The sequence below is a fragment of the Strix uralensis genome, chromosome Z (assembly GCF_047716275.1).
Source record: "Strix uralensis isolate ZFMK-TIS-50842 chromosome Z, bStrUra1, whole genome shotgun sequence".
Lineage (NCBI taxonomy): Eukaryota > Metazoa > Chordata > Aves > Strigiformes > Strigidae > Strix > Strix uralensis.
In genome coordinates, this window is record NC_134012.1 from 63,530,496 (window position 1) to 63,556,406 (window position 25,911).

Sequence of the window (25,911 nt, forward strand, 5' to 3'; positions counted from 1 at the left end):
TGCATAGTTTTATTACAACAGCCTTGTTACCTGACCTTGGATTACTACTTCTTACTTTGGTCAAGGTAAAATCTGAAGATTAAATCTTCAGGGTCTCTTTCTAAACCAAGCTGTAATATCTGTACTTCATTGACACAGAAGCTGAAAGGTGTGCAGGGAAATCAAAGGAAACAGCAGAACGAAAGAAGATGATCTTGTGAAATAGCACCCCAATTCCTTGAAACAAACCAGAAACTCTTCAAATCTAGTTAAAAAGGTGAAAGGGAACAAACTGCTTATGCAATTTATGTGACTTCAGGGCCACAACCAAGGCTCTGACCCTGTGCTAAAACCCTCAATGCAACTGACTTAAAAAGGCTTCTGAGATCTGTCAGAATGGGATTGCACTCCAAACCATTAAGTTAACATTTGCTTTCCCAGGCTTCAGTTTACTTGAGCACTGCAATTAGCAATAGCATCTACATCTCGAGCCTTCCAGCTCGATGCTGTGCATCAAGCAGTGAACACACATAAGTGTCAAGGATTTACTGGTTTAAGTCAACAGAAAGATATCCTTTACACCATTCAAAGATCTTGAGAAATAATTTGAAAAATGCAGCAGACAAAACGTTCACCAGAACTATTTTCATCACAAGTAGTGACATTACAAAGCAACTGAAGAAAGGGTGTCTTAATTTTTCATTACTGCTATAGAATAAAATCAATTAACTTCTCACTGCTGCAGTCTGATACATAAGGCAGGTTACCTATGTTATAGATTAAAAGTAATTTAGCGGGAAATAACCACTTCTCAATTTTTAGTGATCAATAATAAATTTATTAGCAAGCGGCGAGTGAGCAAAACAGCGCTGGGTGTGCCGGGAGTCTCTGCTCTACCAGGACACACACCTGACCCGGCAGAACCGAGTCCCTTTATAGTGCAGGCTTCATCCATATTCATGATGGGCGTACCCTGAGGGGTCTGCAAAGTTGTAAACAAGTTTTCCCGGGCTTTTCTCAGGTTTTCGCGGGCTTGTCTCAGGTTTCCGTCACAGAAGGGGGGATGACTCAGCACAGGTGTTTTTGTAGTGGCTTGAAGATGGGGGCCATTTTAGCTCCCTTCTAACAACTGATTTTAACAATAGAAACTATATACATATATCTTATTTCTTATTTACATAAGAGAGTTACAAAACTTTTCGGCCACAACATAGTTTAGGTACAACGCAATTTGGTATTAACAGAACGTGGTTACAAGTATGAGCGGGTTAGAAGGGGGGGGGGGCTCGGCACAGAGCCCCCTCGAGACAGTTTACTGCCACCTGTCTCTGAGCAGAAACCTAAACGCTAATTTGGGGCCGCTCCGTGCCCCCTGCCCCAGCCCCAACCCCCCTGGGGCAGCTGGGTGCTCGGGACGGGCCCTCATGGCTGGGGAGGGGGCAGCTCTGCCCCCCCCCCCTCATGCTGGGCCAGGCTCCGCGGCACTGCTCCAGGGCTCGGCTTGGGCACGCTGCTCAGGTCGGGCTGATGGCGCCCCGGGAACAAGCCCTCCCCAGCTGGAGCCAGCAGCAGGAGTTCAGCTGCCCCCACCCCGAAGGCAACGGTGCCCCAGGGAGTTGGGGGGGTGGAGGTGGATGTCCTGACTACAACTTCTTTTTCCCTTTGAGATTTGAACAACAAATACCATATATGTTTTATTACAACCTACAAAGTAGTAAAAGCATTTCCTTTCCCAGTTAATAAACGTAGCTCAGAGTACTGCCTCTTCCTCATAGGGGTAGGTGAAGGAACCATCCCCGTTTCCCCAGTGAATAGGTTGGGGGGGGGGGGGGGTGCCATCAGTATTTATACTTCTTTCAGCCGTACTATCATGTGTAATTAAATGAAAGAATTCACAAAAGGGGCCACATGTCACTGCCCATCGGCGAGACACACTTGCCCTCCACCGCCTCTAACCCGTCCCCCCCCCGCCCCCCGACTTCGTTCAGCATGTACAGTACGCAGCTGCCAGGACCCAAACATGCAGCAACCTCGGCCCGGGAGGAGCTTGCTGCGACAGTGTCGAGTGTTCTGCGCATGCGTCGGAGCGGTGCCGTCTTTCTGGCGCGTTTCCGCACGGTCAGAGAGGTCTAGCTAGACCTGCTCTCTGGACTAATCAGGCTCTTCGCGCTGCCAGCGTGTACCGGCCGCAGCGGTTATGGGGAAGCTGAACGTGGTGATGCTTCGGTACCTCTCCAGGGAGCATTTCAGGGTCCTGACAGCGGTGAGCCGGTGGGGAGGCCTGGCTGGGGTGACAAGCGAGTGGGGGCAGGAGAGGAGGCCTGCATAGCCTAGCCTAGCCCAGCCCAGCCTTGCTCATGGAGTCCCGCGTGGACGGTTAGCTAAGCGGGATCGGGCAGGTTCCGTACATGGATAGGAGACCGGATTGGTTGTGTCGCAAACAGCAACGGAAGAAGGGCTGTAGGGGAATGGGACTAGCTTCTGTTCTCGCTGCCTCTCCTAGGGTCTGATATGGGTGTTTCCCGGTGGGGAGGGCCCAGATCGTGCCATTCTTTCCTTCAGCCGGCCGCCTCGGAGGGACCCTTAACAGCAGGGAGGTTGCTGGGGCTGCCCAGGTGGTGGCTCGCCAGTAAGGTACCGTCACCAGTTTCTACACACGTGGTGATTGCTTTTGCGGTGGCTAACGACGAATGAGCAAAGGTTTAACAGTGTGCTGCATGCAGTCTTGGCTAGTTGTGTGATAAGAACCACACAACCGCATCAGTTGGCCTGTGTGACTGTGCTGACGGCCAGAGTACTAGTAGAAAGGCAGACTGAGCTATGGCTGTGAAAGTATGAGAAAAGAGTCTCATTTCAGAAATGTAGAACAGCTCCTTTGTCTGCTCCTGAGGCTGAAATCTAATCAGCCATTCATTCTCTGGCCAGTACTGTAGAAGTCTCAAGGCTGAATTGTACAAAGGATATCAGGGTGCAGTGATTGCATATTAAAAGGTGGTTAAGTCATTAAAAAAAAAAAAAAAACATCCATGAGAAGTAATTTTAGTCTTAGTCTCAAGTAGGATCTGATATTTCATTGTTGAACACAGAGGCTAATAAATTTTTTCTTATTTACTCTTTTAGGTGGAAATGGGCATGAAGAACCATGAAATAGTTCCGGCTGGCTTAATTGCTTCCATTGCCAGCCTTAAACACGGTGGCTGTAATAAAATCTTGAGAGAGTTGGTGAAACACAAACTTTTAGCTTATGAACGAACCAAAAGTAAGTTTGAACTTTATGTGTTGGGCTCCCTCTTTCATTCTGTGAGGCAATGCCTTACAGTGGTACTTGCAGAAGTACCACATCTTGACACATGTGAGCATCCAGAGCAGTCTTACCTTGCTAGTCTTACCTTCTCTTGCACCTACCCTGGGAATATGGATTTTTGCAGCACCAAATGTAGCTGTCTACTGAGCTGCTCATGCTTATAAGGACAACGGGCAGGAAAGAGATGAACGGTTAACTTCCTTTTTTGCTAAGTCACAAAAGTAATGAATAATAAAGGAATCATCAGTTAAGGCAATATTCAAATTTATACAGGAATCAACCCAAATGAGTTACAGTCTTATAATACACAAACTGGAGCAGACTTCATAAGCCTTGTACATTACATAGCCCCTCAGAAATGGCTACTAAAGTCGTTTTTATTCCCTGTTGTGTGACATGCAGTTGTGCAGGTCTTTCCCCATTTCCTTCAGCCTTTTAGTTACATCTGGTTTTGCAAACATACTGTAGGAGTCTACAGGAAATTCCTATCCTTTTTGTCCCAGTTCTTCAGAGATTAGCTGTTACTCTAGATCATCACAACAATCCCAGAGCTTGCTATGTTTCCTATATGTTTATCTTCCAAAATGCTCCTTGGATTTTTCCCAGCTTATGTAAAGAATGGCCATTGCCTCTATATAGAGGCAGATATATCTGTCTTTTGTCCAGTTGTCAATTTTCCTAAAACTTGTAGGAGTTTAAACATCTTTACCATTCTGTTGAATTGGGCTGATATTAGCCAATGGGTGACATGGTACTTGGTTGTTGTGTTCTGTAAGCTGAAACAATACTAAATTGAAACTTATTTTAAATGTAATGTATACATAATGAGGAATGATATGTTTTGTATTTTATTCTTACCTAGCTGTCCAGGGTTATCGGTTAACTAATGCAGGATATGATTATCTTGCTTTGAAAACTCTGTCTTCCCGACAAATCATAAATTCTGTTGGAAACCAGATGGGTGTTGGCAAAGAATCAGGTAATTAAAAAAAACACATCTTTAATTTTTTAAGCAAACATAGCTGTAACATTGCAGATGTTTTGCTAGAAACTAGGTAAGTTTTCGCCTGGATAGTCACATCAGTCAGTCTGTCAGACACCAAGATTTATGGGTCACTCGTTGAAATGCTATGTGAGGCTTCTGGCTGCATTTGAATATTTCTTCACAAGAGTGTTAGTCTATTTAGACCGTTTTGTCTGACTCAGGTTGTTGCTTAAAATGGTACTTTGCAGACAGTTGCTGTTTGTCTAATGCTTTGTGAACAGTTTTGAAGCATTTTAGTGAAAAGGTAATCTTTTTATCTCACTTAAAAACAAGTCAGTAAAGGAAAACAGGATCAAAACTATTGGAGTACTATCTTGGTTTCTCTTACGTTCATGTAGATAGTAATTTGACACAGCATGTAATTTGTGTAATTGAAGAATGAGAAGGGGATTACTGGGGACAAGTGGTAGAAATGAAATAAATGTTAAGAAGAAGGCTCTTCTAGAGTGTGATTAAGAACACCAGTATCTGCCCTAGATTTTTCTCAAGGATGTATTATATTTGTTCTTTGTTGGGCAGATAGCCTGGGGATGTTAACCTGAATATAGGAACCTTAAGATCTTCAACTCTGAAAGGTGTTTCAGATCACACCAGTATTTCTTCTAAAGGAGTATCACGATCTCTTTAACAATAATTTCTTCTTGTTCAAATCTCTAATGTACACTATGTAAATTTAGCTGTTATTACTAACTGTAGGAGAACTTGCTGTTACAGAAATAGCATTGGTGAGAAGTGAAGTAACAAACTTATCACTGCACTTTTTCATCAGATATTAGCTTGTTAGATATCATTTATTTCTTGGATCTATGCCATTATGTGTCTTCTAGATATTTATATTGTTGCAAATGAAGAGGAGCAACAGTTTGCATTGAAATTACATAGACTTGGAAGAACTTCCTTTCGCAGTCTGAAAAATAAACGTGACTACCACAAGCATAGGCATAAAATGTCATGGCTGTATTTATCCCATCTAGCAGCAATGAAGGAGTTTGCCTATATGAAGGTAGGTGGCCATTCACCCACCCAGTATCAGCAATGGTTTAATAGACTGGAAGGTACTTTTCAGACTGTCTTTTGATCAGTTTGTATTTGCAGTACTGGTAGGATTTACAGTTTCCCTACCCCCCCAGTGCACTTAAAAGTATATGTTTCAGAGAATTCCAATGCTATATGTTTTGTACTCTTTCCAGTGACAAAATGAAGCTTTGCCATGGAAGTCATGCAGAAAAGAAGGAGGTGTTACGAGAGAATTTCAAATTAATGTTGTTATTTATGGATAGATAATTTATGTATTCACCAGTTCTGCTGGTTTTCCTTTAAAATTTATTGCACAAACTTGCAAAAACACCTTAAAAATTAAGGAAATTTACAGTTACTTGTCAGAATAATTCTGTATTTGTGTTTGTTCAGCTGTCATTTTTTTAAAATTCATTTATTACTTTTTAATTTACCATGTTTTCAGTTGTGCTGTTAAGGGAAATCTTTCAGTCCAGGCAGACTGGTGTTCTGATCTGAAAAGGCACACTTTGTTCTATATGGTGGGTAAAGGTTTCATTTCCAAGCATATCTTGCTGCTCTCAGAGTTCCAGACTTTTCAACTCGTTTTAAAAAAATGCAGATGTTTCATAGTGATTGAAAGTTGATAGTGGAAAACTAGTTATTTATAAAAAAGCTACTTTTCCCTTCTCCTTTTGTGCTGTTCAACAGTACTATATATATTAAATACTATTTTCTTGTTTCTCTTAAAAAAATCTTGGTAAGTTCTACCAGTGGCCTCCACAGAGAGAGAAAGAACTATTACCATCATTTAGAACCTCTGTATTGGTGCAGCTGGTCCAATTGATAAAGTGTTATGTGGTCAGAACTTGTAGGAATATAATCGTGGGGGTCACTTTCCCTGAAAAGAGAGTTGGGGGAGAATTAATTGTGTGCTGAGAAGTGGTAATAGTGTAATATTTAAGTAACAAAAACTGTATTTATGTTGCTTTAACTTAGAACTCTATCTTGGAAAAATTCACTGGTAATAAGAAAGTGAGTAAAAAGAGAATGAACCCATAAAAAAGTTGAGTGGATCAAGTGAATAACTAAATTTGCTTTAGAAAAGGCAAACAAGAGAGCTTCAAAATATGACCTACCTTTGGTTAATCTTTCACGTGGTGTAATACTGGCTATTAATATTTAAAAATGGAACTTCTGTCTTACAGCAACTGAGTATAGATTAACTAGTCAGGCAGGACTTTATTGGCAGCAACTTAGTAGTTTTTTCTAGTGCCTGAAACCCTATTCCCAGTTACCTGCTATTGATTACTTGGGCTAACAGACCAGATATGATTCTGTCACTTTTTCCGTTCTGTTGCGTTTTTATTCCAGATGTAAGATAATTAAACTGTAGACAATATAGCAATGCACATAGTGTCTAAGTTTTATTTGTCTTTGCAGTGAAGGTTCAAATGGCTGCTAATGCTGTCTTCCTTCTTAAGCATGTGATTCGGTATTTCCAGTTAGCATTTGAGTAATGTGTGCTGCTTCTACAGTAATATTTATTGCTTATCTTAGATGGGAGTTTGTCAATATATGTAATGTTTTCTTAACTATTTATTAAATTATTAAAAATATTAAAATATTTATTAAATTAAAAATTAATTTTAATTTTTCAATGTGTTGTCTTTTTCAAGGCTCTGCATGACCAAAACTTTCCTGTTCCAAAACCTGTAGACTACAACAGGCATGCAGTTGTTATGGAACTTATCGATGGCTATCCTTTGTAAGTACTGACGCTTGACTTTTCTGTGTTACAGAAACCTTAGCAATGTTAGGTTCAATAAGGTAACAGGGTTAGGGTTTTTCCTTGTCATGTGAGTGAATTCTGACTTCCCCATGCTGAATAATGCTTTCTAGCCCACATTCACTAGCATTATACTTAATTATAGTCTTGCTTCTATCTCTTTATTCAGAGAAACTGTTTTTCTCTTAGTCCAAAGAAACTGGTGAAATAGACTAATATTTTAAGTAAGGAATACATCAAAAGAGCAGTATGACACATGTTAGTACTGCAACTGTTTTCTACAGAGAAATCACATATTCTGTATGTTATTGGATATATACAATATTGAATCTAATATCCTTCTTGTTCTGAGCTCCAGTTCATGATTCTTGCTGTGGTAATTCAGGTAAGATTATAACTCACTGTTTCAGAACTTCAGCTCTGTTTACATAGAATACCATGTATAATCTGGTTTTGCTTCTTCAAGGAGGATTGCTTTGCTTGAGTTCAACATCTAGAAGCATTAAATATCATCGAGGTTTGTACGTGAAGGGGTGGTTTGTTTTGTTTGCAGAGCAGAATGCAAAAGGTCTATATACTCCATATAATATAGAATAACCTAGGTGCTTATTCAGAAATATAAAGTGTCTAGTTCTAGAACAAACCAGTCTGTGCTGTTGTAATCAAGATCTAAAGTGTGCAGTTTAATCAAAAGGGAATTAATCCCAAAGTATAACAATTGAAGAGTAACATAGAAGAGAATTCATTATATTCTGTCTCCCCACCTTCATTTGTTAAATAATTCAACATCCATCATGTACGTGGAATACTTCAAGTTCCATATGGACATCTGCAGTGGAAGTTTACATGCTCTCTTTTCTGTGATTCTAACCTGAAGGAGATAAGTAGTAGAATTATTTCAAATATGCAGAGATCAAAGAATCAAATAGTTGAGGTTGGAAGGGACCTCTGACAGTCATTTGGTCCAAACACCCTGCTAGAGGGCCACCTGGAACCTGTTGCCAGTTCTTCTATTGTCCATTGCCTGAGTTGAAAAACTGGTGTGGAGTTGGTGACTTATGGTAAAAAATTGTTGTGCTCTTTTTGACAAGTACAGGGTTATCCATAGTTTCTGCCAAATTGGACTTAGTTCTTCCTAGCCTACCTACTTTATTTCACATCTCAAAGAATGGTTGAAGTTGGAAGGAATCTTCAGAGGTCATCTGATCCAACCTTCCTGCTTGAGCAAGGCCACCCAGAGATGGTTGTCCAGGACTGTGTCTAGATGATTTTTGAATATCTTTAATGAGGCAGACTCTACAACTTCTTTGGGCAACCTGTGCCAGTGCTTGGTCACCCTTACAGTGGAGAAGGTGTTTGCAGTGTTCAGACAGACCCTTCTTGTGTTTCAGTTTGTGCCCATTGGCTCTTGTCTTGTCACTGGGCATCACTGAAATAAGCCCGACTCTGTCCTCTTTGCACTTTCCCTTCAGGTATTTATACACATCGATGAGATCCCCCTGAGCATTCTCTTCTTGAGGCTGAACAGCCCCAGCTTTTAGCCTTTTCACATAGGAGAGATGCTCCAGCCTCTTCATTATCTTTATAGCCGTTTGCTGCACCCTATCCAGTATGTCCATGTCTCTCTTATACTGGACGGGCCAGAACTGGACACAGTATTCCAGGTGTGCACTCAGCAGTGTTGCATGTCACTTCACTCAGTGTACTGGCAGTGCTTTGTCTCCTGCAGCTGAGAATACCATTAACCACCTTTGCAGAAAGGGCACATTGCTGGCTTATATTCAACCTGGTGTCTACGAGGACCCCCAGGTCCTTTTCTGACAGACTGCTTTCCAGCTGAGTGACACCCAGTGTGTACTGGTGCATGAGATTGTTCCTCCCCATATTCAGGACTTTGCAGCACTCGTTGAACTTCATGAGGTTCATGCTGACTCATTTCTCCAGGCTGTTGAGGTCCCTCTGGATTGCACCATGACCCTCTGATGTATCAGGCACTCCCAGTTTGGTGTTGTCTGCAAACTCTGCCCCATCATCCAGCTCATTAATGAAGATGTTAAACAGGATTGGAACCACTTTTGACTGCTGAGGTACACTGCTGGTCACTGGCCTCCAACTAGACTTTGTGCCCAGCTGTTCAGGCAGTTTTCGATCCACCTCACTGCCTGCACATCCAGACAATACATCAACAGCTTTTTTGTGAGAGTCTAATGGGAGACAGTGTCAAAGCCTTACTGAAGTTCAGGCAGATAATATTCGCTGCTGTCCCCGCATCTGGCAAGCAAGTCACTTCATCACAGAAGTTTACCAGGTTGGTCAAGCATGACTTTCCCTTGGTGAAGTTGACTGCTCTGGATGACTTTCTTGTCCTTAATGTTCATGACAGTGGTTTCCAGGACTAGCAGCTCCATCACCTTCCCAGGGCTCAAGGTGAGGCTGACCAGCCTATAGTTCCCTGGGTCCTTCTTCTTGTCCTCCTTGAAGATGGGAGTGATGTTTGCCTTTCTCCAGTCTCCAGGTACTTCTTTCAGTCACCATGATTGATCAACAGTTATCAAGAGTGGCCTTGCGGTGACACCTGCCAAATTCCTCAGCGCTCAGGGGTACATCCCATCAGGGTCCATGGACTTATGTATGTGCAGTTTGTTTAAGTTTTCCCTGAACTCATCTTCCTTTCTACAACCCTTCCCCCTGGTCACTGGAACCTAAGATTCCTGTCTCAGAAGATACCAGTTAACATGACTTCCAGATTCAGAGATCAAGTGGGACATTTTATGATGCAGACCTGTGGCTATGAGAAGCATCACTGATTAATTTTGGTACAAATATGAAAGTGTTCAACAGGAGCCTGTTACAGAACTGCTAGACCTCCATTGGTTCTTCTTTATTGTACAAATGATCCATTCTCATAATACTATAATACTGCATTTGGACCAAAATATTTAACACGATAGCTGTAAATGCTGACCATTTCTTGTCAGTTTATGGTACAATAAGATAACTGCCTTTTCCCTTGGTTTGTTTCTAAAGACCAGATGATTGGTATTTTGTCACTTAAGGTACTTAGCTTTCTCAGGTATATGTTCAGGAATGCTTTAAGCATTTTTTTCTTTTCTTTTTTCCCTAAACTGGTCTAGAAAATATGTCATGGGGCATTTGAATTTGAATACAGGAAGACCTAGTTCCTACTAGATTACTTAAAACAGGAGAGACATAAAAATTATTAATCCATTATTTAAATAATGCATTATGACAATGGTGCCTGATGGGAGACAGTGAGCATAAGCTGAAATGAGATTTAGCCTGGATATAAGGAGACGTTTTCTCCCATTGAGGACAGTGAGGTAGCAGCACAGGGTGCTTGGGGAGTTTGCAGTCTCTCTTCATCCTTGGAATTTTTCAGGTCCCAACTAGACAAAGCCCTGAGCAGTCTGGTCTGATCTCAGAGTTGATTCCGATTTGAGGGGGGTATTGGATATGAGACCTGAAGGCCCTTTTAACTTGAATTACCCTGACATTCTGTCAGATGTGTTTCATATTCTTTGTCTATATTTTTAAATTAAGTCTTTCAAGGTTCAGAATATTTTATATTGTTTAACTTTCAGGTGCCAGGTGCACCAAATGGAAGATCCTGCCTCTCTCTACAGTGAATTAATGGATCTGATTGTAAAACTTGCAAATCATGGTTTGATTCACGGAGATTTCAATGAATTTAATCTCATACTGGATAATGATGACCATGTCACTGTGATTGATTTCCCTCAGATGATATCAACATCACATGCCAATGCTGAATGGTAGGTTCAAATTTCAAAGTAAATCTGGTAAGTGCTGGTGACTTGTTTCCATAAGCCTGTACCGATTCTTTTGCTACCATTGTTGTGCCCTACAAAAAACATTCCAAACATAGTTTAATTTATGAATGAATAGAAATGTCTCTTTAGGATAAATATGTAAATAATTGCTTCTCAGAGAGAATGATGATGTTCAGTTAAGAAATACTGAACTGAGTCATTCCAGTTAATGAAATAAACTGCATGCAGTTTGTCTCCCTAGCCCTCCCTAGCCTCTTGTCTTGGGATCACTAATAGAAGTACTTTTCAAATAAAATCAGTAAAAGACAAGAAATACAGGCCGTTGTGGTAGACTTCATTACCTTGATTTTGTCTTTGTACAATTTGTATTTTTTTTCAGGTATTTTGACAGAGATGTTAACTGCATTAAAGAGTTTTTTAAGAAACGCTTCAACTATGAGAGTGAGCTCTTCCCAGCATTCAAAGACATCAGGTAGAAACTGGGAGATGAATTTGAGTTCTCCTGTTTGTGATATTTATGTTGGTTTTGTGAGCAAAATGAGTGCCTGTGAGAGATGCCTGTAGGCAAAATAAAAAAAAAAATAGGCCCAACTACCCAATTCTAAATTATATTTTTGTCATTCCTATTGTGTTTTCTTCAACCAAAGTTACTGTAAGTGGTTTCCAAAAGCTAAAGTGTGCTTTAGAATCCACTGCTGCCTCCTTTGTCTTTCCTCTTGCAGCTAAGAAAGATATCTGAAAAGCTTGATCCAAATGGTAAATATCTAGGAAATGTTAACAGTGATGCAGAATCAGTTTCTTCCACTTCTCAAAGCCTATTTTGACAGTTTTAGTATATTGAGGATTAATTTGGGTTTCAATTTTAAATTTATTTTTTAAATGCTAGTAACTATGGTGACTGCCTCTTCAAACGTTATTATGTTCAGAGTTTTCTTCCTAATGTCTGTTGTCCCTTTTGAAAAGTAATTTTTCACTTATTTTAAGATTGAAGCTATTGCAATTAAAGGGTTTTATTTCATTCTGAGTGCTTTTCCAAAGGGGTACCACACTTGAATCAGTCTCTGTGTGTCAGTATACCCTTTATTCTTCTGTTTGCTTAAATGTAATTTGAACTTAAAGACAAATTACATTTCTGCTAAAATAAAATAATTTCCTATAAATAAACAAATAAATGCTGGTTATGGAGATGGAATTATCTTCTCTAGAAGTTTGCTTTTCTCAGGTCACATTCTGTTAATACTTTACTTAAAGCTCAGCACTGTCATGTGTTGTTCTGTGTGTTTCAGTAGAGTGTATCCTCTTTGTTAATACTATGGGTAAATATAGTCTAGCTTGATTTAATATTTTTACTCCAAAATGTAGCACATTGGTATCTTGATGATTTAGCGTATTACAAGAAAACATACTTCTTTCACAGGAGAGAGTGTTCTCTTGATAGAGAGGTTGCTGCCAGCGGCTGTACAAAGGAAATGCAGGAAGATGGTGAACTGCTTTACCCACCAGATTCTGATGAGGATGATAATAAAACAGAGTTATCAGAATTTGTAGAAGATGCTGAGAATAAGCTCAAGTTCTTCAACAAAGATGAAGAAAACAACACAGACTTCATGTATGAAGTGGGTGATAGCTCTGAAAGCAGAACCTCTAACAACTTTATGTGCAGTGATGAAGAGGCTGATACAACTGAAAGTAGTGGAAACTCACTGGATATGTTAAAGTTGAGTTCAGCCTTAGAAGAAGTTGAAGGGAAAGCTATGCTTTGGAAGTCCAGTGAAGATGCAGAGAGTTCTGCGATTGTTTTTTTTAAGGGCAAAAGCATAACTGAAAATGCCACTGAAGTTAAAAATCAGACGGGTCAAGGAGGGTGCCATAATGATAAGGAGAATGAAGACAAATGCCCTGATCTGGTTGACTTTTCAACTTTAGATGAGAAATTCCGGCATTACAGGTAAAGATTCGTATTTATTATCTAGGTGTGTGGTTCCTCCCCTCCCCCCAGTAAATATAAATCTTTTAAATAGCTCAAAATGACTGCTCTTCAGCTACCCTTGTTTAAATTGAAGACTGAAAATTCAATTTATTTTTAAAATATTGCAGTGAATATCTTTCCTGTTGGTCTCATGATAGTAACCTGTTGACTGGTACTACATATATAATGCTTCATATGTAATGTGTGACAGATCAGTTGTCCAGCTGTGTAGTACTATCTAATGAGAGAACTTGGATTTAATTCATAGACAAACCTATTTTTTGTGGTAGATTTTTTTTCCCTCTTATATTATTTCAGTTAATACAGGTAGTGAAAGAGTTCTTGATATTAAAATACTGCTTCTAAATAACTTTTATGAGTAAATTTTAATTTGAATGCTCTCAGAGCTAAATTACTCTGCTGCTCAGTCAGCTGAAGTTAGCAAGAGCAAGCTCCTTAGAATGTATTATTGAAATATATTGTACTGTATGCTGTTATAGCTTTTAATTCCTTTCCTGACATACTTAGATATTCGTGCTTACCTTCAGGCCAGCCCCTTGTACATGAAATTCTAACCCTTGAGTTAGCCAGCCTACCATTTACCTGGATGCATATACCAAGCTTATACTCCCTGTCATCTGCTTTTGCTTTCTAGTGAAATGACTTGTCAAAACATTATGCAGAATCTGATTTTTTTTTTTTTTAGTGTTCTGAAGCTTTTTTTCATGTGTTTGGTGTACATTTGGCTATTGTGCAACAAATTCATCCTTTTGTAACATGCCTGGTTTGAACAACCAGTGTTAATATTTAAAATAGAAATGTTTTGTAGTACTTGCATGTTCTGTTCGGAGTGTTCAGATTATATCTCAAAGTTAAGACTAAAAGATGGTGCTTATAAAGGCAAAGGATGTTTATTTTACTAGTGAAGTAAAACATTGATTTATGTATTTTAGAAATGAAGAGAGTATTGTTCATATTGCTGAGCACAAAACAAGTATGACATCAGTCCAAAGTGTTGGGAGCTGTTCAACCATTCCAGCGGTAAATATTATTGTCTTATTATCTAGGTTACTTTCAGACCATATTAAATTGCACATAGCTGTTAGTACCTATTTGTAAAAATGTTCTTGAGCATTAATTATCTTTGAAAAGACTGTTCCTGTGTACCTCTCTGGTTTGCATTTCCATGCCCACAGAAAAATAGAAATGATACTTCTGTAATTGTTTACAGGGAATTATTTCCAGCACTTTACTTTATCTTTGCTCTTTCACCAAAGTTGTACATCAGCATTAACAACTCTCATTTAGCCAATAACAGGCTAACATATGTTGATGCACTAACATATAATCAGTTCATTAATTTCTGTTGCTAGCCACAATTAGTATTTTTTTATTTTAAAAGTGGATGCTTGAGTCAGGATTTAATTTGTCCTTTTTCACCTGTCGTCTTAGAGATTTCTTCACACTCTCTTCTGAAACATTTAATATGAACTCACTTCAGTAGTGATTTACAGCAGAATTTAATGTCTTTTTCTTCAACCCCAGACTATACACTAGTCAGCATGGCTACTCTGTCACATTTGCATATTTGTTTTGAAGAAAGTCCAATGTTCTTTATTAGTTATAAAGTATTCTTGTACAAGACAGGAAGAAACTTCTTTTAGCTGACAGCTGATCTATGAGGTATTTTTTTAATTAGGTCAGACTACATACTTGCCATTGTAAATATGGGTACCTATGTTCAGTCTCATTTTCATTTGCAGTTAGGAGCAGAAGATCTGAAAAATCTAGTTTGGGGAACATGTTAGTGTAGTTTCAGTTCTTCCACAACAGGTACTTACTTACAAGTAAGTAATGTACTTTTTCAATTTGTGTCTTTTCAGAGCATTTCTATTGCTTAATTAGAGCTTTAGTCCTAGAAATACTGTATCTGAAATCTCTAGTGCTGGCAAGAATTTTTTTTTTTTTTTTTTAGTTAGACTTGTTCTTCTTCATTTACAGTCTTTTCAGTCTGCTACTCTACTGCTTCAGACGTTTTCTAACAAAGGCTTTGCTATTGTCCTATTAAGTGATGTGTTACTCTGTGAAGCAGATTTGTTTTACACAAGGTACTTGTCAGTGACTATAATATTTGTAGAATATTTAGCTGCTTTACTCTTTCATGTTTGAATTTTTTTTTTAAGATAAGTATTTTAAAGATACAGCAATGATCAATAAAGTTACATGTGTAAATAAATGTTAAGAAACAACACGTTTGCATCTTGTCTAAGACATTTTTTACAGGACTTCATGCAAGGAAAGAAAAACCAGCTTTGATCTTTGCATCACAATTCTTATTCTACAGAATGGCATTGTATCTTCCTACAGGAGACAAAGGATTAGGTTAAAACTATGGGATGAAGTAAAGAAGAACCAGGAAGACCTGCCAGGAATTCCCTAGCTTTTGCTCCATGCAATCTTTTTCTTTTTGTCCATTTTTATTTTCCCATTCTTTTTTTCCCCCTTTCTTTTTATGTTTGCTAATTTAAGTGTGCAGAATTTAAAAAAAACAATATTAGTGCTAGGAAGTCCTATAGAGGAAATGAATTGAAATTGTACTCCTGTACACCACTTGGTGGTAGCAGTGGTCATTCTGTAGCTATAGAAACCTTTTTGAGTATTTAGAGGATGTATGTTTATTCTGTAGGCAGATGCATAAAAAGCATTGAAAACTTGTAAATGTCATGTACATACCTAACTTTCTGTTCTAAAAGAAAGATAAAAGCACTTTAGCAGAAAAACTTTCAAGAGATTGAAACAAAGAAATTGACTCAACAGTCAGAATCCAATATAACTGTTAAGCAGTTATATGTGTTATTAGCAGTGCTGGAGTTGCCCTGGGGATTCTCCACCATAATGGCTCCCAAGAATTAGCAAGGGACATCAGTTTACATACACACAAATCATACATACTCATTAGATTTCCTAGAAAGGGGTGTCTTATGATAATGAGTTCCCAGAATTCATTTACATAGTCCAAGTGTGCGTAGTGAAAATAGGGTGAGGGTCTTCAGTGGTTGAGGGAAGAAGTAAGTAGTCTTCTTCACAGTGTTCAAAGTAGTCTTCACAGTGTTCACTAGTTGACCCTCTTTCCAGAGCATGCACTGTGAAGTCCAGGTGTCTCCCTCCTAAATCAGCAGAATCATTTTCCCTATAATAGGGTCTCCGTGTCTCTTTGTTCGAGCCCCCCCTTATCTCATTCTAGGAGTTGCCCAAGTGTCCACTGAAGGCCTTGAGTCTGCTATCAGTGATTTACGTAGGGAGCCTAATGAGCGTTTTAATCTTACCTAAACAGACAAAGAGACCTAAGGAAACAGTTGAGAAGTCAGGAGTCCTTGAGAAACAAATGAAGCAAAACACAAGCAAAGCTTTGAAACAAGCAAAGCAAAGCTTTCATACATCACAGTTTAGTCTTAATAATTGTCAGAAATTCATTTGTTTGAGCCCTTTCATTCCCTTTCGAGATTCAGCCACATAAAAGACTTTATCCTGGACCACTTTACCTTGCATAATGCTTTCACTTACATGCTTTTATGCTGAGTAAAATATTTCTGCCCATTGCTGAATCATCTTTTAACTTCTGAGTGTTAGAGCTAGAGAAATTATATGTGTAATGAGCTATTGTAACATAAGAAAATAATTACAAAACTAAAAATGTGAAATAATATCACTGCAGTAAGATCCACTAGGCTGCTTAGAGCTGATGCCTGCTGTTGCTGCTAGCGTTTATCTGTTGTTTATGCAGCTTGCTTTCTGTTTGTTGGAGAAAACATATTAAAACATAACCATATTTTTAAATTAATTGCACGAACAAATTCATACAGGCATGTATAAACAATGGCAGTAATGACAGTAGGTACAGTCATAACTTGGAGACTATGCCAAAAAGAGAAAATATTATGAATTTTGGAAAATCAGCTATTCCACATGAAATAAGGTATCTTTCTATGCTTGTACAAATCTTTATATGCACTGATGTAGTTTATTTAGAGGAAGCAATGTGAAGAATCAAAAATGTAAATAATATAAATCTATTTACTCTGAAGTATTTCTCACTATTTGCTTACATTTAGGTTATGACAGTAGAAAGATTAGTGAGTCTTTCCACCATGTACTGTGATTGAGCAACAGAATTTAGTGAATTTATATAATGATTGCATGTCAAAGACTTCTGGTATCCGTCTTGCAAAATTTCTTCTAGCAAGTTTTGTATAAACATCATCTGTCCTGGACCAGAGTGGGAGAACTAGAGAAGACTTTCAGGGTTCTGCCTATAGAAACCACAGAATGACAGATGCTTTATTGTAAATTAGTTCTGATCGGTTTTTCTTCAGGAATATTTTTAAAAAGAATCTACAGGGTTTTATTTCCAAAGAGCTCATGGTTAAATACTGAGTGCTACTAAGTACCCGAGGAAAGAAGAACACATCACATGCAACTGTTTTTATCCGCATTTTGACAGCCTGCCTGTGGCATAACTTAGGAAACTGCTGTTCAGGTGGTTCCCTAATTGCTGCTGATATCAGGATGGAATAACTGGATTCACAGACTACCTTGTATTTTTTTACTTCAGTTTTATTAGTCATAGCAATTCTTAAAGAGCATAACTTGCCAAAATTATGCCTTCTGGTTCCTGATTTACTCCCTACCAATTTACTACTTCGTATGCTACAGTGAAGTTGAGTTGACAGTACAATCAATGAAGCACAAAAGGCAACTAAAACTGGAGTACGTATAAAGGAAATGTAATGAGATGGGTATTTTTCTTCTTCTCCAGTTATTTGGACATCAGATCTTTTATTAAGGGCAGATTTATTCCTTGATATGATTTCTTTTAAATTCTTAATTAAAATAAAAGTAAGACAATCCTTTGGAATTTCCAGAAGATATGATTCCATCATGGTGAAATAATTAGATGAAAATAATTTGATTTCTCTTTTTCTTCCAAGACAAGTTAAGTATACACTCACTATCAGTGCAGCAGCTTGAGCTGGGGTAGTTTTCCAAATGGCAAAATTAAAGCCACAGTCTACTAAATCATAGCTTCATTTTTATTATGGATAACTATTGTCATCATAATGGAGAGCAGAATTCAGAATGAAAACATAGGTGTAAATAACAGGTGAAATTTCATAAAACTTCTGCAGTTTTGTGGAAAATAACGGTCTCAGTTGCTGTTTCAGTACTTCTGCTGTAGAGGCATGAGACAGTCCTGACCTTGTGAATCTTAATAGAAAAGTGCCTCACAACCAGGGAAGATTGGAGGAGGAATTGTAAATCATTCCTGACTGCCCGTCTTTTTTAGCCACACTTGTGGTAAAAAGTTGTTGTTTTCCATTAGAATCATATTCAGATCTTTGTAAGCCAGAGAAAAAACAGGGTGCTAAAAAAAAAATAGGCACAAACCAAATGATTACTGCAGGACGTGAAATGTTCTATTGGTCTTTTTTTTTTTTTTTTTTTTTAACTTAAAAGACATTTATTTAACCTTCAGCCATAGAATATTATTAGCTTTTACATTTTTGTAGAATGCACCAAGAGGTGCTAGTCCTTTATGATCCCTATAAGAAAGACACTTAAACTCTCTAAGGTATGATTTAAAATGCTGTTTATTAGAGCTAAGACTATCAGAAAAGAGTAACATAGATAATCCCACACCCCTTTAGATGCAGGGAGCCCTGAGGGTGTAGCTCCAACACAAATGCAGCATGCCATGCAAACCTTGTTCATAGCAGAGAATATCTCTTTTTCAGTGAGTTGAGCTATTTTATGATTTTCTTACAAGGAAACAGTGCTGTTCATATTTGCTACAGTCAAACTGAACTGATATTCACATGAGAACTTCTTGATGCACTTTTAGATAAAGGCAGGGCCGCACAGGAGGCCTAATTGCCAGTACTGAGCAGGAGCTGGCTTAGTTTATACTACTGCCAACAGATCTGTGCAGCACAACACAGGCCTGAATACAACCCTATACATGCAGCTTAGTGTAACACAGCACAGACCTGGGCTTGCTCATGTTAACTGTTATGTAGATCTTTTCAGTGGACAGAGATCTTCCAGTTAGCATCATGCATGTTCATGTTGGTACTGAAAATGCACTGTTATTGTGCCATGTCTTAGTACTGAATGATCTTCAGAAAGTTCTGATACAAATTGTTTGTTTATTTGTAGGAAGTGGTGAAACAGAAGATAAAACGTCAACTGACCAAACATCAGAAGTCCACTCTGAGGCAACGGCTGCAAAAAGGAGAGGCAAATATTTATACCAAACAACGCCGAGAAAATATGCACAACATTAAGTCAAGCTTGGATGCAGCTAGTTTTTGGGGGTAATTTATTAAAGCTCCCATAGAACATGAGAAGACTCATAATGTGTACAGTTGAAAGAATTATGCTAATAACCAATAATCCTTTTATATAGTGGAATATAAATCTTTTTATGTTTGTAGGCTCTTACCTGTTAAGAGATGGTTTCAGTGACAGCTTAACAAGTTTTGAGTTACTGTTCTTGGCTAAGATGTGCATGCACTTTTGGGCTTCTAATTTAGGGCTTCTCACAGTAAACGGGTTCTTTTTGGTGTGCAACCTTAAGTCTGTCTTGCTGATCAGTTCCAAAATTATACAAAGGTTGTCCATTTGGTTCAGCATCATGAGAAAAGAAAGGATGATGTAAGTCTTTGCTGGTTTATTTTCAAAATAGTCCTTTAAAACATCCATTAACTCTTCTAAAGGTATTCTAACGGATGACAGTAAGTTATCATTTTTATTTACTCTGCCAGACAAGACTCTTCTGAGACTGGAGTTAGCGAGGGAGGAAACACTCTTCAAAGTTACAGCTTAGTATATCTTTATTAAGCATATTTTTTCCAAAGCAGCAGAATTCCTGAAGTATCTAAAGTTGTTAAAGGCCACAATGACGTTTACACATGGAGTGAACTTCAGAGTACTCACTCCACTTGAATGTCCACATATGAAACAAAGTATTTAGAATGAACTTAGGAAAATGCAGAGATTAGGACAGTGTGTTATTGACTGTCTTAAATTCATGTGTTCAGCAGGAAGGAATTTGTGGGTTACAATAAAATTGGTTTAAAATGTGTTATTTTAATAAGCGCACATAAAGTAGTGTTCATTGATCTGTAATCAAACAAAATTTGAAAATTACCAAGGACCAGACAAACATTGTACTACACATACTCAATATATGCAAAAGTGTGTGTTAAATCTTTTAAGTGATAGAGGTACAAGATTGTGCAGCAATTTTCCACTGCTGAATCCTAAAAACCTAACTTTTGTTTGGAAAAATTTTACACTAACTAAAGGACACATCTTTACTTCTGGATTTTTTCCGGGTTAGGAATACTTTACTGGAACTGATATAAAAGTATTCTGTACCAGCAAAGTAACTCTAGTTGATGTAGCTTATGGCTGCTACAAGCCTCCTGTCTGAAGGAAAAAGTATGTTACACCTATACAATAGCAGTGTATTTGCATCTGTACTTCAAGCTTTGTCAGCACATCTGTGTCCATCTTTTGATTGGAGTGCCTCTTCAGACCCCTGAACAGCCCACAGGTTCTGTTCTTTTATGTGTGAATACTCTTAATTCACTCGCATTTTAATATACTTACTGTACATGGAAACTGTGTTCCAAGAAAATAGATTCAAATTGGGTTAACCTAATACATCACAAGTTTAATTTTGCTTTCTTTTTCATTTTCCACTTGCCATTAATATCAAAGTTGTGTTCCTGTTATGCAACTGAAAGAGAAAGAAAAGCATATTTTTTAGCTAATTCAATAAATAAGAGTCCACATGCTACTTTCATGTTAATGAGTTTGGAACAACTTTACATCTTTTTTTCTTATATTTTCAGTCTCTCCCTAGAATTTGAGAATCCTGGGGAGCAAGGAAGTCCTTGTTCATTTGGCAGAAACCAGAATGATCTTTGCTTCAGGGTGTCATCAATATCTGATGAAACAACTCTTTCACTTTCTCTCTGTAGCCTGTAGGTGAGTGTGTGTAATAGAAGGAAGCAATAGGAATGAGCCTGCCCATTTGCCTTTACAGCTAATTCGCTAAGTATACAGCAAAGATAAGCAATCCAGGGAGGTGAACCCTTTGAAAGATTTTGGAGTTAGAGACTCGATTGGCAAACGTGGGGAGATTCTTTAGGAATGCAGTGCATCAATAATTACTTCAAAAATTCAGTACAGGATTCAACTAATTCAGGTATGAGGATAGTTTCTGGATGCTTTCTGGAAAAGCAGACCTGAGATTAACAGAACCTTGGAGTCTTTGCAACTTGTAATTGCCTGAGTTCTTCCTCATAAAGATGATGCCCTAGTATTTAGACCAGTAAGTACTGAAGATAACTATCTGACTTCCCTAGCAATACAATTGCTTTATTTAATCCAAATGTCTCGTATAGTCAAGATATTAAGACACAGAAGTAATTAATCAGCTTGTATTTGCATGCATATCACAAATTATAATACTACTTTAACTCCATATCACATCTCTCAGGTAGTATCACTGATTATTTTATAAGCTTGCATTTCAGAAGATTGATTCAGAACTTTTTCTTAGGATACTTAATTACATTCTTAGTAACATTCATCTTGTGGTAAAAACTTTCACTACTTGACAGCCTTGGAAAACTTTATGTCACTTCCTTTTTTTTTTCTGGTAGTTTGTCCTGTCTACTTTTTGGCCAGTGTTTCTGTAAAACTCCAAAGTAATAAAATTTAATGCTTATGCATTACAGATGCAATGTAGTATGGAGCTTTTTAAGCATACAGTGTTTTCCCACAAGTAATGCAATGTGAGGGGGTTGGTGGTGCTTTTTTTATTTTTTATCAATCAGACTTGAGCATAAATGCACTTTTTTTAAAAAAACATGCCAAAACTATTCACTTAGTTACTCTGTATATATAGTTTTCTCATCATACAAGCTGTATGTACCTGTCCCTTATTTAACATTAGTTCTGAAGTGCTTTTCAGTGAGTGCTGCATAATAAACTGCTCTGATGCATCCCTTGAAACAAACGGAGTTGAATGTAACCCACATATCATGGTGTCGTGGTTTAGGCCCAGCTGGCAACAAAGCACCATGCACCCACTCAATCACTCCTACCTCCCTAATGGGATGGGGAGGAGAATTGAAATAAAAACAAAGGTAAAACCTCATGGGTTGAGATAAGGATAGTTTAATAGAACAGCACAAAAAGAGAAGGAAATCATAACAATACTCGTAAAATGAATATATAAAGCAAGTGATGCACAATGCAGTTCTTCACCACCCTGTATCCCATGCTCAGCCCCTTTCAGAGTCACACTCACCACTTGCACACTGGCCAGCTCCTCCAGTTATATAGTGAGCATGACATCAGCATGGTGTCGAATATCCCCTTGGCTAGTTTGGGTCACCTTGAATAATGTGTTGGGTGTGTGTGTGGTGGGGTTTTGGTAGCGGAGGAGGGGACTACATTGGTGGCTCATGTGAGAGGCTTCTAGAAGCTCCCCTGGCTCCAAGTCAGACCAGCCTCTGGCCAAGGCTGAACCAATTAGCGATGGTGACTGTGCCTCTATGATAACATATTTAAGAAGGGGAACCCAAGAGGAGCAGGAGTTGTGAGGGAAATACCTATGCAAACACTGAACCAAGGTCTGTTGAAAGTGGCGGTGGGGAGGAGGTGCACCAGAACAGAGATTCACCTGCAGCCCATGGTGAGACAGCAGGTTGTCCCCTTGGAGCCTGTGAAGGTCCATGGTGGAGCAGATGCCCACCTGCAGCCCATGGAGGACCCCACACTGGAGCAGGTGGCTGCACCCAAAGGCTGGGATGCTGAGGGAAGCCTGCACTGGAGCAATCTGTTGCTGGGAGGACTGGAGCCTGCAGCAGGGACCCACGCTGGAGCAGTTCATGAAGAGCTGCAGCCCATGGGAAGGACTCACAGCAGAGAAAGTTTGTGGAAAATGGGACCCTACGCTGGAGCAAGCAAAAGTGTGAGGAGTCCTTCCCCTGAGGAGGAAGGAGCAGCAGAAACAACAGGTGATGAACTGACTGCAGTGCCCATCCCCTGCCCCCCTGCACCACTGGAGAAATAGAGAGCAAAGTTGAGTCCAGGAAGAAGGGAGGGGTAGGGAGAAGGTGTTTTTAAGATGTGATTGTATTTCTCACTGTCCTACTCTGTTTTGATTTGTAAATTATGTAGTAGTGGTGTTCAATTGAAATCGATGTTCTTTTTTTCTTTCCCAGTTGAGTTTGTCTTTTGCCCATTACCATAACTGGTGAGTCATCCCTTCCTGTCCTTGATCCCCCAGTTTTTGTTTTATTTTCTTCTCCCCATCCCCAAGCGGAAAGGAGTGAGTGAGCAGCTGCATGGTGCTCTGTTGCCATCTGGGCTTAAACCAAGACACTAGCAAACAAAACCAAAAATTCTTTTCTATGAGTTCAACAAAACAGTATTTTAATTCCTTAGTTTTTACAATTTACTCCAGAGCTGAATGGGATGTCCTAATTTTGTGCCCCCAAATCCAGTTCTATTTAAACTGTTAAATTAGGAGTCTTCTGGCTGTCATTCTGATCTAATTTGCTCAGTTATGTGATGCGAAGACAAATGCTGGGATAATATTTGATTTTTCTTTAAGGAGCTTTTCTCCCTTAACATTTAAATCTCATTGTAATCTGTTGTGGGACGTAAGGCACAGTGCAGAGGCATTTATTTAATCTCCATTCGTCAACAGCTATGTTAGAGTTAATAAAATCAGTCTCATACAATCAACGGTTTCCTTCTAACCTGCTATGGAAGAAATAGGAAGAAATGGCTAGTAATGGACCTGGGGGAAAAGCCTGTGTACTTCTGCATTAAGCATCTCTACTCACTAAATTCCCATACCGTTACACTGAAAAGTGAGAAACTGCACAAGTAGTCCCCTAGGAACATTCACGTAGAAAGATGCTACTGTCATATGACTGTCATGTAAGGATCTATCCTGAAACTTAAAGAGTTCAACATCTGTGTCTCAAGGCACCCCTCAGGCAGGTTTATGCTGCTGGGTAAGTTTGTATAATTGTGAATATACATGCATCACAGGACCAAATAATTTTATCTGGGGTGGGGGAGTGGGGGTGGAAGAGGGGAAGGCACAAAGTTAGTCTGGAGAAAGAAGGGCTTTCCCTTTCATAAGTTATCACAGGTAACCAGTTTTTGAAGATCTAGTGATGAGATTTTTATTGAAAGCATCTGTACAAGCTGCTTGGACAATGCATCTATGACCACCCACAGATCTAAGGTAAAAGATGATTAAACTGAAACAAAAGTATTTCTTGGAGTACTATTTTTCTTTAGATTTTCTGAGGTATGAGAAGAATGTTAAAGACATTCTAATACAGGTTTAACCTACATAGGCTTGAAATTACTCTGAGTGCATGCCACTAATTCTGACTGGTGAAAAACATTCATAGCGCTTTGTCTAGACAGTCAGATGAGAATTTACATACGTTCTTTTTATCTTCAGTAAAAAGTCAAGTCTAAAAAGATTTAGGTAGACATGTCCATCACATCTTGATTTTTTTTTTTTTTTTTATGGCATTTAAACAATGTGAGCAGGTATTAGTCTGGAAAGAAGATAATCTCATTGTTCCCTGAGAGAGCATGTCCACAGCTCTTACAAACAATAGTTTCAGCCTTTGCTAGTAATGACCAGATAAGAATGAAAAACCATCCAGCATACACTTTGCTGTACTAACAGCTACTATTTTGTTTTGCAATGTGAGCTGAATCAGTTTGGTATGAATTTTCCTAAGAAAGAACAAACATGTCAGAGCAAATAGTCTGCTTGCTACCACTCAATTTTTGTTCCCATTGCAACTAATGGGCTCCTGCTTTCTCTGACCCAAAGACATGGTCCATTGGAAATGCCTTCATGGAGGGCTTTCCCCAGCAGCAGGCAGACAGGAATTTGAAAAGTTCCTGCCTCCCCGGATGCAGCTGGCAAGAGCAGAAAATTTTGATACATAAAACAGAGACATGAGTAGGCAGTAGCCTTGCCTGTTAAGACTTGTTCTTACTATCTGTGCTAAACCTGTGTATTTGAACTGATTATGTTCCATACTGGAACTTCCAAGAGGCACTAGGTAAAAAACAAATTTTGTCTGAATTAACAGATTATGGATCTGTTTTTCTCTGAAAAAGCTGTAATCCATTATTTTTGACAAGGACCTGGTGTTTACCAGCAGAAATGGCCTTCTGTATAAAGGATGCAAGTTCTGAAGTTAGCTAGAAAAACTTAGCCACGCTTCTGGTTTTGGAAAATCTCGGTCTGCACATGCTCAGTGGAGACAATTCTATAGGTGTGAAATTTCCCTAATAATTGTGTGTGTGCTGTGAGGAACTGGACCTTGAGTACTATCTCTGGGCTGCTGTGAAGCATGTCTGGAGTTGCAGTGGCCCTCACATACAGGCATGGCCACACTTGCTGACCCAGGAACATGGAGGGCAAGACTGCAGTATTCATGACACAGAGCACACAGGCCAGCTGTTAGTTTCAAGAAGGAGGCATGTCAGACTGCCTACTAACTGTTGGGACAGAGAACATCAGGCTGAGACAGCTAATTTGCAGAAAGGCTGTAGCAGGCAGCCCCTGGGAGAAATGGGCAAAGACCTGGAGGTTGGAGGAGGATACTGAAGTGCTAAGGCTTGGACAATAGGCCCAAGCCAGAGTTGACCTATAGATGAATCCTGTATGTTTTATAACTGATAACCATTGTGCTAACAGGTATTATACTAAGTTATAACAAACCACCTAGTCTGATGTAAAAGGTGGAAGTGTTGAAGCCTGAGCAACAGGCCCTGAACCAAAGCTGTTAATTCAGTATGTAATCCCTAATGAAATATGCATGGAGGATGGAGCTATGATGAATGTATCTTTCCCTTCCTTTGTATATGAATAGAGTAACAGAGTCACGGAGG

General features: G+C 38.9%; 2 protein-coding genes across 4 annotated transcripts in view; both read left to right on the top strand.

Annotated features, from left to right (window-relative positions):
• The first annotated feature begins 2,048 nt into the window (after positions 1–2,048).
• Positions 2,049–21,700, top strand: RIOK2 (RIO kinase 2). Of its 3 annotated transcripts, XM_074856119.1 has the most exons (11): positions 2,050–2,242; positions 3,100–3,238; positions 4,146–4,262; positions 5,156–5,331; positions 7,004–7,092; positions 10,716–10,907; positions 11,305–11,397; positions 12,343–12,873; positions 13,848–13,935; positions 19,108–19,265; positions 20,811–21,700. In XM_074856119.1, the coding sequence occupies exons 1-11, from the start codon at positions 2,177–2,179 to the stop codon at positions 20,944–20,946; spliced, it is 1,785 nt and encodes a 594-aa protein (XP_074712220.1). In that variant the 5' UTR covers positions 2,050–2,176; the 3' UTR covers positions 20,947–21,700. The 3 variants fall into 3 exon arrangements, with proteins under 3 accessions (XP_074712221.1, XP_074712220.1, XP_074712222.1); XM_074856120.1 differs by lacking the exons at positions 19,108–19,265; positions 20,811–21,700 and adding an exon at positions 14,896–19,095 and having other exon boundaries at positions 2,049–2,242; XM_074856121.1 differs by having other exon boundaries at positions 2,051–2,242; positions 19,108–21,700.
• LIX1 (limb and CNS expressed 1) overlaps positions 21,112–25,911 on the top strand; it is a 39,756-nt gene continuing 34,956 nt past the window's right edge. Inside the window, 2 exon segments of the mRNA XM_074856921.1 lie at positions 21,112–21,144; positions 21,179–21,288. Coding sequence (XP_074713022.1) covers positions 21,112–21,144; positions 21,179–21,288 — 143 coding nt within the window.